This window comes from Thermobia domestica, chromosome 5, assembly GCF_964235325.1.
Source record: "Thermobia domestica chromosome 5, izTheDome1.hap1.1, whole genome shotgun sequence".
Taxonomy (NCBI): Eukaryota; Metazoa; Arthropoda; class Insecta; order Zygentoma; family Lepismatidae; genus Thermobia; species Thermobia domestica.
Window position 1 is genome coordinate 84,013,108 of NC_137458.1, and position 15,586 is coordinate 84,028,693.

The window sequence follows — 15,586 nt, forward strand, 5'->3', positions numbered from 1 at the left end:
TCCCACCTCCTCAAGGTCAAATATAGATGCAGGTGCGTGGCAACGGACACGCTGTCATAGACAGATAAATATGCGATAAGATAACCGTGGCAAGTAACACGAAATTCCAATAGTGGCAAGTAACACCGTGGCAAGTAACACGCAAACCCTTAGGGGACTGCATAACATCGGTCAAGAACCATTGCTTTAGTCAATAACGAACATTCAAATTTCTGTGAAATATATTATGTATAAAATGGGGCTTTCCGACCTATATGCCACGAACTTTAGGGGCACAAAAGGGAACATTTTATTAGGATTTAAAACAGTGATCCAAGATGCAAGCTAAAAATGTTTGGGAATTCTTATTATAGTCTATAATCTAGAAACCTATTACATTCTTTGTTAGTCTAGTTCTAGGATAGATAAATAATCCTTCTACCTTTATTTTCCTCCGCCTCATTCGATGGATTCTAGATGCTAGTTGTATCGTTGATAACGTATCCGTGTATTGTTGCGCAGACGGAGAGACACATGAGCTATCATGGCTGCATGGCACGTAAGAGAACCCAGGCATTCCTTTATCAATTGTGTCAGTTTATTATCCCTGAAAGAAAGAAAAAAACATATATAATATAGCACAGACAACACGTTGTGAAGAAGTTTAGAAAACTATTACTTGTACAGTACAACTAGAAGTACTAACAAAATAGCACGCTACCTTAAGTACAAATTTTTGGGAAAGTCGTCACAATTTACAACGTAAATATATTACGTGCAGCTGATGTCGTTTCGCATTCGACTACCCATTTGCACGCTTATTATTTAATATGTTAAATTTTAAAGGTTAAATGAGTCAGTTACAGATTTTCGAGAAATTAATTTTAATTTATAATCATTTCTTGTTAAAAAAATAGCGTAACGATTAAAATCCATTAACCGTTGTTTTTTTAAACCATGTGGAATGGATATTCTGCAACAACTTTTGTGTGCATATATACATTAGTCTATATATATATATATATATATATATATATATATATATATATATATATATATATATATATATATATATATATATATATAATGTGTTCCTCATAGAATTAACAGATGCACAAAAATTATACTTAAAAATTTCATAATTTTTATTATTTTCCCCATCTTATTTTCATTATTTATCAGTTTTGTTTGAAATAGTAACTTCACATAATAATCTATTCATCTTTCCATTCCCTTAGTTTTATTCATTAACTTTCACAACTCAAGACAATTCCCAGTTTATCCTGACACTATTTTTTTAAAAATTTAATCAAATATTTTTATTGCCTGTTTTTTTTTTTTTTTAATCACTGTTTATTCTAATTACGTCATTTCCCAACATGAAATGAAATAATTCAGTTTAAAGTTTCACGATTATGCACTTCAGGCTAAGGGAGACGGTTGACTAAGGTAAGCGAATGATAATGGAAGAATTGTTGGGATGAAAATGTGGGAGGAAACGGAAGTATCCCAAGAGAATCAATGGACACGATGGTGTTCACCACAAACTTACTTGGCCAGGGAACGAACCAGTGAACATACACACCAAGGGTAAGCGCTCTGTTATTGAGTCAGCATGCTCCCTATGTCATTTCCAACTGTTAGATCCAACTATTATAAAATAAATGAATGCTGGAGTGCTGCTTCAGACGATTTATAAATAATTTAGAAATAGGATTAAAATTAGCAACCGTGCGATACTATTGACCGTTCCATCTCCATGAGGCCCTATATATGTGTACACTAGCGTCAATCCAAGATGAATATCGTGCTAAACGATTAAATATTATAAAACAATCATTACGTGCCCTTCGGCCGCCAAATGACTAGAGCGTATGGTTTCCAGATCGAATCTCAGTAGAGTACTAACTCTCGGATAAAACACAGAGAAATGGTTCGGCCTCACTTAAGCAGAAGGTCCGTCTCATTTACTGAGGAAAAGAAATGTTATCAGAGCAATCCGATCCTACTTTCAACAGTCGATCCTCGAGCTCATAGCCTCGGGCTGAAAAGGGGCGTTAAAATCAAATCAACAGTAGATCCGTCTTATATAACCTCGAGCTAAAAAGGAACGTTAAGCTCAAATCAACAGAGATCCCGTCTAATACAAGCCATAGGCTGAAATGGATTGCCAAATTCAATTCAACATTAGATCCTGTCTCATATAACCTCGGGCTGAAAAGGGACGTTAAATCAATAGTAGATCCCGTTTCATGTAACCTCGGTTTTGAAAAGGAACGTTAACCTTAAATTGATAATATTACCCGTCTCATATAGCATCGCTGCTGAAAAAGGACGTTAAACTCAAACCAACAGTAAATCCTGTCTCATATAGCCCCGGTGCTGGAAAGGGACGTTAAATCCCATTCGAACTGTCAATCAATGGGATGATGGAATCAGTATTTTGGAAACATAATTTCGATACGAAGATTGAGACTATAATTTCGAAACTATGATTAAAGCTCCTTCGTGGCTAAGCGGTTAACGTATACACCATGGGCGTGGGAGACCCAGGTTCGATTTCCAGCTGGAGCTCAAATGGTTCGAATTCCACATTAAGCTGTAAGTCCATGGCTCATATACCCTCAGTGCTGAAAGGGATGCTAAACTCAAAATCAAATCAAATCGAAATTATCATTACAAATATCTCTGATGTTTATCTCTGTAATTTATTTTCACACAAGCGAAAGATGGCATACAATTATCTCCGAAGAATTTTTTTTTCTTCGGCATTGTGACGTCCTAAACAAAGTATCTTGCTCACTCAAAAACAACAGTAATTACGATACGATCTTTAAAAGAAGAGGATTTACAACAGTCTTGCCCAAGGAACGAGACGAGATATAAAGATTCCCTGTCACACTTAGTAAATTTTTGTGGAATTTTCTTCATCAATTCTCGAAGAATTCTTTCCATTATTTCTCTCGAAGGATTTGTCGGCTCGTTTGGTAGATTTCTGTACGAAATTTGAGCCCTAATTTTCGTCTTAATTTTATCTAAAAGTTGTCCGAAACCTCCTGCGTGACGAGAGGTCCAGGAAGGCTATGATATAAACAACATTTAAATCATATTTATCATTGATATTGCGTATATTTTAACGTTGATAAATGCTCTTCATTGTATTTGTACACTTGCTTTATCAACTTATGGTTTTTATACTATGAATGATGTAACATTAAGACAATGTTTGGAATCTAAGACTTAGATGAACTAATGTTGTCCATAAAACTAGTGAAATTTCTGGTCTCGACACAAATTTAGAAGATTTTTTTTTAACTTGGTATCATTGTCTTCCCATTTCTTGCGCCCATCCCTTGATATCAATGTTTATTTACAGTGTATAGTAATGAAATAAATACTAAATAAACTAACGCCCAAGTAATTTCAAAAATTTCGGGATCATAATTCTAAGGTTGAAAAAATGCGTTGCCCTACAAATCAGTAGTGTTACTATGACGAGCATTAGTTTTCTTTTCTTTAAGTGCTATCTTCATTAATTTCCCTTAATGGGAGTCGACGTCACACAAGCTGCCCTGTTATTTTAACGTCGCTCAGTAACAGTTGATAAAATCAACGGCGATAGGAGATTCCACCCGGTCCCGACGCCACCTCTTTTTTTTTTTTTTTTTCCTTTTTTCCCCACAATTTGTGTTGTTACTGATTAGCCCTCCCTCCTTTACTCCAGAACTTCCCTCGTAATTACGGGGTTGCCTTCATTTCTCCCTCCTCACAGTCACTGATTTATACCTCACGATTTCCGGATTCCGGAGACAACCCGCCTTTCAACACTGATTACTAGTACCCACGACTAACAACAGATGGCAGGGTACGTTGCATTAAGACGCCTTTTCTCTTATGCTCTCTCTCTCGCAGCTATCATTATTGCTTTGTTTGAAATTTCGTAACGAAGAAACAATTAACAATGCCTACATTCTATACCAAAATCATGTAAAACAGTGATACAGGGGCGTCATTTGGGGAGGGTACACACCTGAGTTTGAGAGGTCCATACTTTTTCATCCATTGTATTGTATATTAATATAGTAATAAAACATACATTTTTTTTTTATCGGTGGAACATCTTACCCCTTCCCCCTGGCAGAATTTGAAAATCACTATTGCAGGAGTGGCCAACCCACAACATATATGCCAGTAGAGTAGCAGACGGAATTTCCAATCAATATCTACCGGAAAGTCATTACATACATCTTACTAAAAGCAATGGTTTTTAATCTACTCGTACATTTTTCATCCCGCCCTCTTCTTTCACGAATCCCCAGGGTTTTTCAATTGTTTTTAATTGGGGACCGTTTTTATTTTATCAGAATGTTCAACGGAGCGCCCTGCTTTTTATCGTATTCAAAAATATTATTATTATTATTATTATTATTATTATTATTATTATTATTATTATTATTATTATTATTATTATTATTATTATTACACAAGTGAGACTTTTAAGGTTGTGTTGTTAATAAGTCCGTTACTCCACACGATAACTCGAAAGAAAATATTTTGTGTATGTGTGTTTTCTGTAACAGCTAGGGCGATCATATCAGCCGAGTTCGTTAATGGAGTCGATCAGGGATAAAAGTGAGTGGAACGCCGGAAGACGTCATCCCCCCTTTTTCAAAAAATATCTATAGGGTCCCCCATTTCCTAAGAAAAAAAAATACAATGGGCAGAGATAGGCACGGAGAACGGCATGACGTCATCCGTCCCACTACCTTTTCAGATCCCTTTTACCCTTGGAGTCAATTCGATAACGTCTTAACGGATAACTATGACTAGCTTCCTATACCCCATTTTCTACTATTGAAACAAACGTGGTAGAAAGTTACATATCGCGCCACTAGATGGCAATAAACATCTTCCAGTATCTGACATCTACCGGACGAAATTGAAACTTGAAACATATGATCCTTTTAACTGTTTATCAGAATTCATCATCATTTTAATGTTTTGGTCATATACCACTATATCAATACTACATCTATCTGTCGTTTTAGTGGGCAAAAAGAAGGCAATAGCGTCAAGTGTTACAGATGTTCCTAAGTTCCAAATTAAATTGGCAGTGCTATTCCGTTGAACTAGGCTCGGACTTGAAAACATCCTCTCTCTCATGTTATACCTCATGCTATACGAAAGCTGATGGCGTTTCGGAAGGAGTTGGAATGATTAGGTAGGCCTGTATCTGGTTTGTATACGATATTGCACTCATGGTGGAGTCTGTAAAGAAAATCAATTAAATGTTACAAAATTTGTGGAAAGGCTGTGAAGAACATGGGATAAAAATAAATGTCAGAAAGACAAAAGCTATGCTGATTGGAACGAAGTGGTCGGTGTCAAATATACAAATAGGAGGGGAGAATATAAAACATGTGGCTAATTTTCGATACCTGGGTAATATTATGATGATGATATGAAGTGCAGACGTGAAATAAAAGCGAGGATAGGAATGGCGAAAGAAGTCCTTAGGAGGAAGAAAAGTCTGTTTTGTGGGACCTTGAATAAAGAGTTGAGAAAAACATTCATAAAATACTTCGTGTGAAGTATTGTACTGTACGGGACAAAAACATGGACATTACGGAAAAGCGAAGCGGTGAAAGTTTCCAAAATGTGAATGTGGAGAATTAGTTGTATCGAGTGGAAACGAATGAGAAGGTGTTAGAAATGGTGGGCGAGGAAAGAACAGTTTTAGATATTATTGAGAAAAAGAAGGGAAACTAGTTGGACATTACCTTAAAAAAAAAAAAAAAAAAAAAAAAAAAAAAACTATAATCGGGGAAGTGCTAGAGGGTATAGTGGCAGGAAAGAGGAGAGGACGAAAGAGGCTAGACGTGGTGCATTGAAGCTTCTCCGTTGTGGCAACTAACTTGCCAGTAATGGCAGAATACCTACGATTATGATCATAATCTTATCTTCGCGGAGGAGTTTCAAGTTCAATTTCCGATGGGACAATATTTGATTCGAATTAGATGTAACAGTTTAGAACCACCTTCATACTGCCTCAGTTATTGAAAGGAACATCAAACTCAAGGAAACAAATTTTAGAAAAGTATCATCACTGAAATTCATTTATTCAGATAGCATTATGTACAGTCATGTCCAAAATGATTGTCTCATGTGTATAAATATGTTGTTGTAGGAATATAATTTGATAACGATTTCGCCAGGTATTTCTTACAATGTTAGCATGTGTATAATAGGCAAAGACATGTATGTGGTAAATTTCACGTCAAAAGAGCAGTAAATAAGAACAATATAACAAAAAGTTATATTTTCTTGTCCACATAGCAACATTATGTTTTACTCGTTCTAATTTTCGGATTTGTAACTCTTTTCCTATTAAATTTACCACAAAACAGGGTGTCCAATATATAATGCAACCCGGAGTTTGGGATAGTAGAAATTTTGAACCTGAAGCGATACACAAATAATGGTTATACCAAAATAAAGCTTTGTTCATGCATATATTTTTAAACTAGGAAGCAACGATTGAAATACAGTAGGAACCACACAGTGTTGCTAGATGTAATCAAAGGTGTAAATCTTTTTTTTTTAACATGTAAATTGACTCATAACTCATACGTATGGATGTTCTATCGTTAATTTTCAGTTTGTTTAGTTGGAGTAGCTTGGAAACTATGGAGCAGAAAAAAAGTTTTTTTTTCATATCTACTGATAACTAAGCGGATGAGGCTTCTGTAAGGGGAACTAGGAAAATAGTAGTTTTCATAAGTTAACACTGAATTGGCAACCCTGCTGATGTTTCAGTGCATCAAAAGGTGTGTTAAGGATCTGTCTACATTATGCAATTCCTGAAAACAATGAAAAAGAGCATCCTGAACGTACATCTGGCAACACTGTGTGGTTCCTAGTGTACTTCAATCGTTAGTTTCTATTTTAAAAATATATTCATGAACAAAGCCTCATTTTCGTATAACCATTATTTGTTTAACGCTTCAGGTTCAAAAATTCTACTATCCCAAACTCCGGGTTGCATTGTATATTGAACACCCTGTATTTACATTTCCCGATTATCCACATAGTAACAGTATTAAAAGTACCCTGCAAAATCATTATCAAATTATATTCCCACGACAAGACAGTTATAAATATGCGACAATCATTTTGGACATGACTGTACTCCATATTGTGCTTTGTGATACCTTACAAGCAGAACATCAACCAGTGAACGGATTGACGCAGTAAACATGTGTTATATGACGTAAGTCTATATTGGTGTTTGAAAACTTTGATGCATTTTATGATTTCTATGCAAAAGACAACAGATGACGTATCAAAAGAAGTCATGTGAGTCTAACCATATTTACCAAATAAAAAAAAAAAAGATAGAAAGAAAAAAAAACGAATGAAAGTGTTGTAGACTCTACTTTTGTTTGTATTGAAGGATGAATCTCGTTCCAGGTGTTTCATTCTTTCTTTCACTAGTTCATAGGCGAAAAAAGAAAGAAGCAGAGCTGCAAAAGTGACGAAAGAGAACCATATGCTCACATGGTGATAATCATGAACGTGAGTTTATGGGGGCTGGATAAAGGGTATATCTTTCGTAAGTAAACAAAATGTCGGTCGCGGAAAGTTCTCTCAAGGATCCTCATAAATTCGGAAAATACGAGTACAGGTCGTAAGGAAAGTGTGCAGCTTTTTCTCACCACTGAAGCCTATGAGAGAGAGATGGGGAGGACTATTCGCCTATATTATGAGCGAAAAGGATCTAGCACGGGTGGGACAGTATTACGTCATAAAGGCAGATAAGAGCAGCCATATCGGCTGGGAAATGTGACTGCAAAGGTTTGAAATGTCGCCTTCCTGAGGTCGAGGACCAGAATAATGGGCCAACAACATTAAATTGGGTTGCTAGATGAAAGAAGTATATACAGTCAGCTAGCTAGTTTTAACTGAACGAAACATACTGCCGATGCACGTGTTACGATACTACACTGACAAAATATTACATGAATAGATGTGCGCGTATAGGCAAAGACTTTGCTGATAGAGACTAGCTGTATTTCGAATTAGAAACAGTTATGTACTACTATAGTTTTAGAAGTTCGGTACAGTATTGCTGAATATAGAAGGAATAAAAAGTAAATTAATTTCCTGTATATATAATGGCGAAACATGATTGACATAAATATCAAAGAAAGACCCACCAACAGCCACTATGAAGAATCTTTCTAAGTTAGCATAAAATTCCTACATGATTTTGCTCTGTATTTTCAATACTGTTTTCCTTGTAACTTCTAATTCAGGTAATAAATACAGATTTTCATAATTAAGAATAACAGTATAATTTTAAATGTTCTTTTAGGTCTTTTAGTGTATAGTACAAGAACTTATTGCAAAAACCTGAAATTCTTAACGAATACATAAATTATATTAACAATATAAGAATAGAGTCAAGAAAATACGAAGATCATCTAAGAAAACAGGGCTTTTCGGGGAGAGTGAAATAAAGTACGATTTACGGTACAGAAAGTATACACCTTCTCTACTTTCCAACATATTCGTCTTACACATTCAAGCACTTACAAGAGCGTGATAATGCTCTTTCTATACTGTCATTGTACTCTGTTGCCACCAATGAATTCAGAACGTTATTGAGTTCATCAGCAGCGGGAAAGTGCTTTCCGAGTAGGATATTTCAATTTCCCGAACAAATGGAAATGAGAAGTTTTATCACAGTCTCCGCACCTCACAGTCACAACGTCTGTCCGACACATTCAGGGCTAACAACTAGTGTTGCCTACGAGTGGTCGTAAGTAGAATAGGCTTCTTGCTTTTTCCGAGTGATCGTTCTCTCCGGAAAGTAGTTTTCCACTGCTGATAAAACTCAAAAGATGCCGTCATACATTGTTGAATACTTGTACATTACCTACACAGGAATTCGCCGAGTTATGATCGACTGAGAGGTCCTTAAGTTGAATCGACCAATTTTAAGAGAGGTGGGTGGAGAATGATCAAGCACTCACAAACACGCCTCTCTAAAAATGATTGTGCTAGTACCGGAGGTTCTGAAAGATGGATATTTGGATAGTTCACATACTAGTTCCTCAATAATGTATTTACCCGACTACGTTCGGTCTTGCAATGGTGGAACTATGGACCTTTAAAGTTCTTTTTTTCGCGTTTTCGGCACCCTTTAACTATGAAACTATGTACTTCCCACCACAGGTCCATATGAACTTTTGTTCTTATTTTGATGTAGTAATCTACTCCCAAAATATTGTGACAAATTTTTGTAAACCCTGTATAACGTGGGGGGGAAAGAAGCCAAATATACTGCCCTACGATTTAGCCTACGCGCCGATTCGGGCCTGATTCAACTTCACCGCAAGAAAGTTGTACGAGAGTAAATGTTCGTATAATCTGAATACATAATTTAGCGTGGAATCTCAATTGCATTTATTTTTTCATATCATGAACCGAAACCTGTCTCCCATACCCACGGCGAAAGCAATACAAGAATCAACGACATTATAACTAATCAATGACATTAGAATGCGCCTAAACAAGTCATTTCCAACTGAATGCTCGATGACGTCATAGTCCGTTGTTTCCCTTTCTTGTAAACTACACGAACAGGAGGAGTACGCACAAAATTTGGAGTTAAGATAAAACAGCGTTCACATGCGAACAAAACCATCGATAGCGTAGTTGATGGTTTTAAGGTATATTATTCGCGGATCCATAATTAAGTGTATACTGGCAACACTTGCTTATTCCATTCTCTTACGTCATCCCCTCTCGTTTCCTCATTGTGTTTCTCTCCCCTATTTATCTGATTGTAAAAGCATGATCCGACGTCATACTCTGCCCAATTGGAAATGACTAGTCTATACCATAGGATAGTGATGGACAAATTACGTCCCGTGGGCCAGATATAGTGCTCGAAAGGGTTTATCTACATTGTAACATTTCAAATGAACTCCTTTGTGGCTAAGTGGTTAGCATACGCGCCTTCGGCGCAGGAGTCCTGGGTTTGGCGAGAGCTCATGTGGTTCGGATTCCACGTTAATCAATAGGTCCACTTCTCATATAGTTTCGCTGCTGAAAAGGGACGTTAAACTCAAAATCAACTCAACTCATGGTTTCTAATGTGACAAATGAAAAGGGGGAAAAATATTATTTTGAAAGATTTGTGTTAGAAACAAACTAACAGATGAGCATTTAACTTTACTTTTGAGGGTCAGTAGATAACAGTTCGAAGCTTGTTACGAGAAAATTCAGTCATTAATAAGGCTTACACGGGAAGGTCCCACAATTGTCGCTCAAATCTGAATGCCACATAGCACATCTGATAGAGCATCATGAGAAATGAACATGAGCAAAATTTAAGGTGCTATGGACCAGAAGGATATGAGCTACGGGGATTCAAAATTCTAATATCCAAAAAAAAAAAAAAAATAAAAATAAAAAAAAAAAATCATATCATGGAATTAGGTGCGTTTAAAATAAATATCTTGAAAACCATTAAAGCGATCAAAACAAAAGTTGTACAATATTATGAGAACAAAATGCCCTATCGAAAATCATAAACAGTGTTGTCACAGGTGAATCAGTGTTGCCAACTCCGCATAAAATATTTTATTATAAATAGCACCATATACAAGTGTGCACAGATTTAAAATGCACTATTATCACTAAACATAACAGTGAAGTGTAGTGGAACAGTATTGCATACTGTTGGAGCTACATGTGCTGAAAATGTTTAGTGATAATAGTGCATTTTAAATCTGTGCACCCTTGTATATGGTGCTATTTATAATTAAATATTTTTATGTTGAGTTGGCAATACTGCTTCACCTATGGCAACACTGTTTATGATTTTCGACAGGGTATTTTGTTCTTATAATATTGTGCACTTTAAAAATTGTTTTAACGTTTTCAAAATATTTAATTTAAACGTACATAATTCCACGATATAATTCTTTGAATATTCACATTTTGAATACCCGTAGCTCCTATCCTTCTGGTCCATAGCACCTTAAATTTTGCTCATGTTCATTTCTCATGATGCTCTATCAGATGTGCTATGTGGCAATCAGATTTTAGCGACAACTTGTGGGACCCTAAAGAAGTGTTAGTATTACAAGAATTTTATAAAATGAATCACTGTTGTTTTTAATAAATTATATTAGTCCACCTAAAATTGTTTCTTTTTTCTTCGGCCCCTTCTAAAATAAAGTTTTCCCTTAGCTGCCATAGATGATCCCAACTGCAATACCTGATTGATTTAATGAAGAGCAATGCACTAAATTGATTTAACATAATGTTCCTCATGAAATGAAAGTAGTACTATGCTTCAAGGTCCTTCGATAACATTGTCCCCTGAAGGGGCAGATAGTCTAGTACGTGTAAAGAAATAAGACAATAAGTAGAAGCAAACTGAAGAGCTACGAACGAAGGCTATTCTTTATATATATATTTCTTCTTGGATGACATTTTGTTATCCTTAGTTTTGACGCGACTTCCGATGTTTCCTCCTAGAACTTACATCTAATTCAAACTAGTATTTCAAGAACCATTACAGGGTGCACGAAGTCCAAATCAAGTTTTCGTGCACGTACACGAATGGAGGCATTCGCATAGTATAGCACAGAAATCCTCATGAAATTTTTAAATCAAACATTCAGATTGTAATGCACAGATTTCATAGTTTTCAAAAGGCCATTTTACAGGCTAAAATCTATACTGACTGTAGCAAAAAAAAAAAAAAAAAAAAAAAAAAAAAAAAAAATCAGCTAATTTGTTGTAAAGCAAACAATGGTAACGGAATAACTCAAGAGAAGCAGATGTTTCATGTAACAATGAACTAAGGCATTCTGCGAGCTAAGTATCTTTGAAATTACAAGCACTAAAACTGTTATGGTTGTTGTCGGATCCTTCCCCTTCCCCCATATGACATTACAGCAGCTTTAATATCAAATTTATTCAGGTCTACTTAAGACACATCATATATGTCGTGATTACGACAAGCGAGCAATATTCTCCTCCATTAAATGATACAGTAACAACTACGTCATAATTGCTTATTTTTGTTACTACTATTATGATATTATTATTATAGTTGTTTCTGAAAATAAAATTCCTGAGCTCCATGTGCTTTTAATTTTCATGCTTTTTCTGACATGTTTTTAACGGTCGTTGATACGATTGCGGCAAAAGGAACCTTCATGATGAAAATCGTAATGATTTAATAAAAGTCTATCCCTCTCCTCCCTCCTTTCTAGAGAAAGAACCAAGAGAAGACATTAAGTCAAAATGTCAACATCGCTATATTATGTACTTAACAGCTTTCTTGCTGAACATTCATCTCCGTGTTGCGAAACTGTTCTAATATATTGCTATTAAAGTTTAGTACTGTTAGATTAATTTCTTCCCTCTTGGAATGAATGCAAAGTGTGTCAAATAAATAGACAAAGCGATTTTCCCTAATTTTACTTCTTGTGTGACGGGAAACATTATTTGGTGACTCATCCAAACACCAGTGCTGTGAAGCTTCGTTTTCTGAGTTTAGTGCAGGGATGCAAATAACCACTCGCCCGGGGCAAGTCGTTCATCGGTGCGGGCGAGTATTTAATATCATACCGAAGGTAAGTAAATGATTATTATTGTGAGATGTGGGCTAGTAGCTCATTCCTTGGGCTAGTAAAATTTCGTTGCTTATTTGCATCCCTGGTTTAATGGTTATTGTTTTCATTTCTCTGTTCAAGAAGTGTATTTGATGTATCTAATAGGATGTATCTAATACCCGGTGGGATATATCTAGAGTTAAACTACAGGTTCATAGTCACGTAAGTTCTTTACTTCAGGAGCTCCATCGTGGCTAAATAGTTAGCGTACGCGCCTTTGGTGTTCGATTCCCAGCGGAAACTCATGTGGTTCGGATTCCACGTTAATCACTAAGTCCACGTCTCATATAGCCTCGCCGCTGAACGGGACGTTAAACTCAAAATTAACTCAATTCAATTCTTTACTTCAGCACACAAATGTACTAAAATAGATTCTGAACTTTCTGGCGTGACGAGTTACACCTGTCCAGTTGCAGTTGAATGAACTGAGCGTGTTTCAACTCCCGTTAACCTTCTATGACATTCTACATTTTTTTTTTTTTTAATACCTTAGTTGATGGGACTGATAGTTCAACGTATATGTGTCACTTTCAAAGGCCAACATATAAGAAAAAACTACAATACTTCGTTCAGCAGAACTGTTTCCGGCTGAAGCCACCCACACACAGACACACTTCTACTGACTTCATGGAGATCACACTATAGAAGTTACCACAACAATGATTTCGCCTCGATAGACAAAGATATGATGTATCACTACTATAGACCACCCTTCCGGCAACAACACATTGTACTGGTGGAGGGATAGTTTAGGAAACCGTCCTGGATGTCCTGACTAATTTACGATTGTTATGGTAGATCAATTTTTCATCAGAAGTGAACCGCGGGATACCTTCCAGATTATTCTGTACATTCAGAGAACCACATATACATCCAGACGGTGATCGTTTTTTGCTGATGTCAATTCATGTCGCACCCTAATTACAACTTTTCTAACGGCTTATCGAGTTCATTCAACACTCCTTCACAACTGCAACTTTTATCTTTTTAGCGTCTCGATGTATAGAATCTCTCAGTTTGAACTCGTAAAGAAAAATAACTCGCAGTTGTACACTCAGAAGAAAAAATGTAGGTGGCGTACTTAAAAAGGTAGGTTACATGCGTAATTCCTGTAGTTTTTTGAACTTAACGTACAGCAGACGTATAATTGAAAACGCATGTTTTATAATACTTTCCGTATAAGTGTTCAATCTATACGTACTTTCCGCATTAAACAATATAGGCGGTCAGATTCTCACATACAAATGGACGTATATACCTAGGTAACAAATACCTGAGGAATGTAACATAAGTATATGCATGTGATATATACGGAAAACTATTAGATGTCAGACATCCTGCAACGGCATGATGTAACATCTAAGGGCAGTGCGTATGTAGCATATGAATAACGTATGCTCCATACTGATTTCTGTAGTAAGCAAGAGAATTTCGTATATGTGTACAATATACCGCTGTTCGGAGAACGGATTTTTCTTAGTATATGTTTTCTATAATCAATTTCCACACGACTTTGTCCAACAACACTGCTTTCTGATTAACTGGGCACTACAGCCTCTTTGCTGAACATATACACTATGTTGGGAAAGTAACGGAACTTTTTCTTTACAGATAATCACTAGCACCATCTATTGAAGCAACATTTCATCGGAAAGATGGATATCTGCTCAACAAAATGAGACCACAATTATGAGAACCAATTAACGCAATGTGAAGTTATAACAAGAAAACTGAGTGCATCTAGTGTCGCCTCGTCACAAAACCCGATGGAACAAAGAGCCAATTTTATTTAGGTAAAATATTTACACAAACATTGGAAATGATGAAACAAGTGTATGGTGATGAATGTTTATATCGTTCACGTGTGTTCGAATGGTATACGCGATTCCCGAACGGTCTGAGTCCTTGGAAGACGACACAAAGCCAAGCAGACCGACAAGCAAAAATCGCAATGAGTTGGTAAAACAAGTGCGTGAAATGATCGCCGACGATGCGAATTCGATTGTGAGATGGATGGAGAAGGAATTAATTATGACGAAAGACATGATTCACGAAATTTTGACAAAGGATTTAAAGAAACAGAAAGTATGTTCCATTTGTTCCGCACACCTTAATTAACGACCAGAAACTTGTTCGCGTTGAACATTGCCAGGACCTTCCACATCCTCTGTATTCGCCTGATTTATCGCCGTGTGACTATTTCCTATTCCCAAAATTAAAACTGGTCATGAAAGGAACATTTTATGTCAATGTTACACACGTGCAGCCTGCCGGAACAAGGGTCATTGAGGAGATTCAAAAAAAAAAAAAAAAAAAAAAAACGTTGAAAACTCTATGCTAGCTAGCACTGGTTGAACGTTCCCAGCGGTGTATTGATGCGGAAGGGATGTATTTTGAATTAAAAGAACCACAGTTGGTAAAATATCTAATTCGTTTTGTTTAATTTAAGAAGTTCCACTATTTTTCCGACATATTGTGTATTTTCGAGGTTTATAACATTGCGTTGCAGAATGTGTCTTTCCATCAGACATAAGATTGGACCTTTTAATCGCACCAACTCAGTAACTTTCAGATTCATTAAGATAGTACTTTAACATCATAAGACAAAAAGAAAAGGAAAGAAGGAAAGAGACATATTATAGACATTTTTGGTAATGTTCCAGCAATGAAATAGACTCAATATTCAGTATGTTACAAAATTGAATAAAAACTGTATAAAATATGTACGGTTTTCACTTTTGGCTTTGTTTCAAACAAATCATCTTGCAGAGTAAACTTAAGCGAACGCTAGAAGGACAAATAACACAAATGTAGGAACTACGAAAGCGAAATATCAACAACCATAAGGATACTAGTCGCCAATGAATAAATAATAAGTCAAATATTTGCAAAGGCAAAATAGTACATTG

The 15,586-nt window shown here is 36.1% G+C and overlaps 1 protein-coding gene across 1 annotated transcript in view; it reads right to left on the bottom strand.

Moving 5' to 3' along the window:
- The window catches only part of LOC145685971 (uncharacterized), a 1,426,958-nt gene that overhangs the window by 36,804 nt on the left and 1,374,568 nt on the right, over positions 1–15,586 (bottom strand). Inside the window, 2 exon segments of the mRNA XM_081758763.1 lie at positions 422–511; positions 514–586. Coding sequence (XP_081614889.1) covers positions 422–511; positions 514–586 — 163 coding nt within the window.